At 38.6% G+C, this 3,258-nt stretch overlaps 1 protein-coding gene across 2 annotated transcripts; it reads left to right on the top strand.

Moving 5' to 3' along the window:
* Nucleotides 1-257: 257 nt before the first annotated feature.
* Nucleotides 258-2,897, top strand: LOC109002337 (2-hydroxyisoflavanone dehydratase-like). 2 transcript variants are annotated; one of them, XM_018980034.2, is made up of 2 exons: nt 258-1,378; nt 2,615-2,897. In XM_018980034.2, the coding sequence occupies exon 1, from the start codon at nt 434-436 to the stop codon at nt 1,334-1,336; it is 903 nt and encodes a 300-aa protein (XP_018835579.1). In that variant the 5' UTR covers nt 258-433; the 3' UTR covers nt 1,337-1,378; nt 2,615-2,897. The 2 variants fall into 2 exon arrangements, with proteins under 2 accessions (XP_018835579.1, XP_018835578.1); XM_018980033.2 differs by having other exon boundaries at nt 2,586-2,897.
* The last annotated feature ends 361 nt before the right edge of the window (nt 2,898-3,258 follow it).

The following is a 3,258-nucleotide window of genomic DNA, read 5'->3' as shown; positions in this document are numbered from 1 at the left end:
AGATTTTATTCTTGTATATCTATTCATGTACTTAATCATGCGTTTTGCAGGTGTTCTCGTTCTGACAAAAATGGTATTTTCTTAGGCTTATTATCAGTAAAAAAACGTGGTCATTTCTTTCATTTTTCCCGCTGGGCACGTACATTTTTTGTCATTTTGTCTGGGATGCTTTTTTTCAGACATGATTTTGGGCAAATCTCATAAAGCAGAAGAAAGATGGGATAGAGATGCATAGTGAAAAGTGACGCGTGCCACCACGAGTGTCACGTTCTCTTCACTGTGAAGCGTGAAATTTGTACAAAAGCTATTTTTATTCCATCTTATAAATGCCCTCCCTTCTCTTCATTCAGCTCTGCCCCTTGCCAACAAGCATTAACGAAGCCAACCTCTTCCGTTGAGAAGTGTATAAATCTTTGTCATCCTCTTGTTTCAAATGGGGTCGGTTGGCAATGAAATAACCCATGAATTTCGTTTCTTCCGGGTATACAGAGATGGTCGGATCGAAAAATTTATCCCGACGCATAAGATCCCACCCTTCAACGACCCAATTACTGGGGTCCAATCCAAGGACGTAGTTATTTCAAATAAACCTCCCGTATCCGCCCGGATATTCCTACCCCGGATCATTGACACTACGAGGAAACTTCCGGTACTCTTCTACATCCATGGCGGTGCCTTCTGCTTCGAGTCCGCCTTCTCTCCGATGTACCACAAGCACGTTGCCTCCTTGGCTGCTAAAGCCAATGCCATTGCCGTCTCGGTTGAGTATGGGCTTTTCCCGGAGCGGCCCCCACCCGCTTGTTATGAGGACTCGTGGGCGGGGCTCCAATGGATCGCATCTCATGCGAATGGAAACGGGCCGGAGCCATGGTTGAATGAACATGCGGATCTTAACCGGGTTTTCGTAGGTGGAGATAGTGGGGGCGGGAACATTTCTCACACGCTGGCCGTTCGGGTCGGATCTATAGGGCTACCGGGCTTGAAGGTTATTGGGGCGATTTTGGTGCACCCGTACTTTGGTGGCATGGAGGATGATGAGATGTGGTTGTATATGTTCCCAACGAGTGGTGGGTTGGAGGATCCGAGGCTGAAACCGCCCGTAGAGGATCTGAGTAGGCTGGGGTGCGAGAGGATGCTGATATTTTTTGCTGAAAATGACCATTTGAGAGGCGTAGGCGGATCCTATTACGAGGAATTGAAGAACAGCGGGTGGGGTGGGAGTGTGGAGGTTGTGGAGCATCGAGGAGAGGATCATGTTTTCCATCTTATGAAGCCAGATTCTGAAAATGCCGTTGATTTGCTCAACAAGTTTGCATCCTTTATCGTCCAAGTCTAATTTGCAACATGGAAACGATGGATCCCTCGGCATAGATTCCGTGTATGACCTTATGTCCATATCACTTATGTTTGCTATATATTCGTACGTATTTGTTAGAGTCTATGCTTACGTTTGATTGCTGTGATGGTTGAGATAATATGAGAATAGTAGTGGAAAAAGAAGGAATAATAATAAAAAAAAGTAGTTAATAGTTTATTGATAGTAATGAATTGTTTGTAAATAGTAATGAAGTGATCTTAATTATTTCACTTACCAAATACCGTGTGTATATATGGGAATCTGGGATTATGCTTGTAAAATAATTTGAAATGAAGAAGTTTTTTTATATTAATTGAGATAGCAAATTTACATCGACAACGTTTTCGATTTGAAAAGTTAACGTACGCACACGAAATTGGGTTTGTTAGCTAGCGCTCTGTTTCATTTTGAGAGAATGGCAGAGCTACGATTCATGATTGATAGTATGTACGTATCAATAATAGAATAGGGTTGACAAAAACAATGTAAACGCTTTATAAAAACACTGCTTCTTTGAAGTTAGTTATTTTTGGTTAAAATTAATATATTATTATGAAAAATTATATATATCATACTATCATCTTACTTTCATTTCATAAATTATGATGTGATATATTTATCGCCATTAAATAATCATTTATTATATACTTCTTTATCATCTAATAGTTATGAATGTGCCACGTAACACTTAGTATGATCAAAATATGATAAGAGTATGGTGTATATCATTACTCTATTATTATTACAAGTAGTCATTTTTATTGTAAATAATTCGTCATAAATATTTATTTTTCTTATAACAATGTATATATGTTAGTTGTTGATGACATGTTTCACACACCAGACACCAAGCTCGATCACCTATAACACAAGAAATATGAGGGCTCAGGATTAACGAAACACTTTCGATGCCTAAGTCAATTTGTTAATTCTTAGAGGAAATTTTATATCACAGAGAACTCTAGAAAAAACATTTTAACCAAGAGTTTAGTTTTTATACCCACGGCGAGGTGGTTCTTCATATCTAGTGTCAAGGGTGTTCGTCTTCTGTATAGGGCACCGCTTTGTCACATTTTATGCGACGTGATTCTCCTGAATAGTATTTTTTGTGGTAGGTTGGTGCAGTCACCTTCTATGCATTTTGTCATGGCCTTGATGTGCATTCTGTCAGAGATAGATGGCCTTGTCATGATCTTTGTCTTATTCCTTATTTGATTCGTAAATGCAGCATGATCCTACTACTACGTGTGTATGCAGGACCGTGTTCGAAAGGTTGGCGTCCTATCATTTCATGTCCACCTTCTTTATCTGTTGGCCCTGAGCCTCCTTTCTCTTACCTTTACTCGTGAGCCGACTATACTTTGGTTGCTAGGCCTCTCAGGATAAGTTAAGCGCAGCACGATGAGAAATGTAAACCATCCTTTCATTGGTGATTCTGTTCGCTCTATACAGATTATGTGACATTGCCTACAATAAAAGGACAATGAATCACTCAATGCCATGTAAGAAGTGCACAGATTGAATTTGCTTTTGCGATCCACCGATGGTTTTTCTTTGTTATTTTTTCCTAATCATATATTATATATTATAAGAGTAGGATTCTGAAAATATCCGAATATATAATATAATAATAATTATAATTACATTTTCGACTAGATTTGTATAAGATGGTAGAATATATTATATCCACCCACTTATAATTATAAATATTTCTACGTCAATGACAAAAGTATACAGAAGGCTGATTCTTGGCATTGCCCTTTGAATATTATAAGATTAGATGAGTCCAGACAATGATAAGAAGGACGTGTGAGACATTACCAAATCCATTGTACTGAGATGAATTTTTCTTTACCAAATCCATATATGACACACGACATGAATATTCAAATCTACGTGCA

Source organism: Juglans regia, chromosome 13, assembly GCF_001411555.2.
Source record: "Juglans regia cultivar Chandler chromosome 13, Walnut 2.0, whole genome shotgun sequence".
Taxonomy (NCBI): Eukaryota; Viridiplantae; Streptophyta; class Magnoliopsida; order Fagales; family Juglandaceae; genus Juglans; species Juglans regia.
Note: the sequence above shows the minus strand (reverse complement) of the source record. Positions and strands in the feature narration are given on the sequence as shown.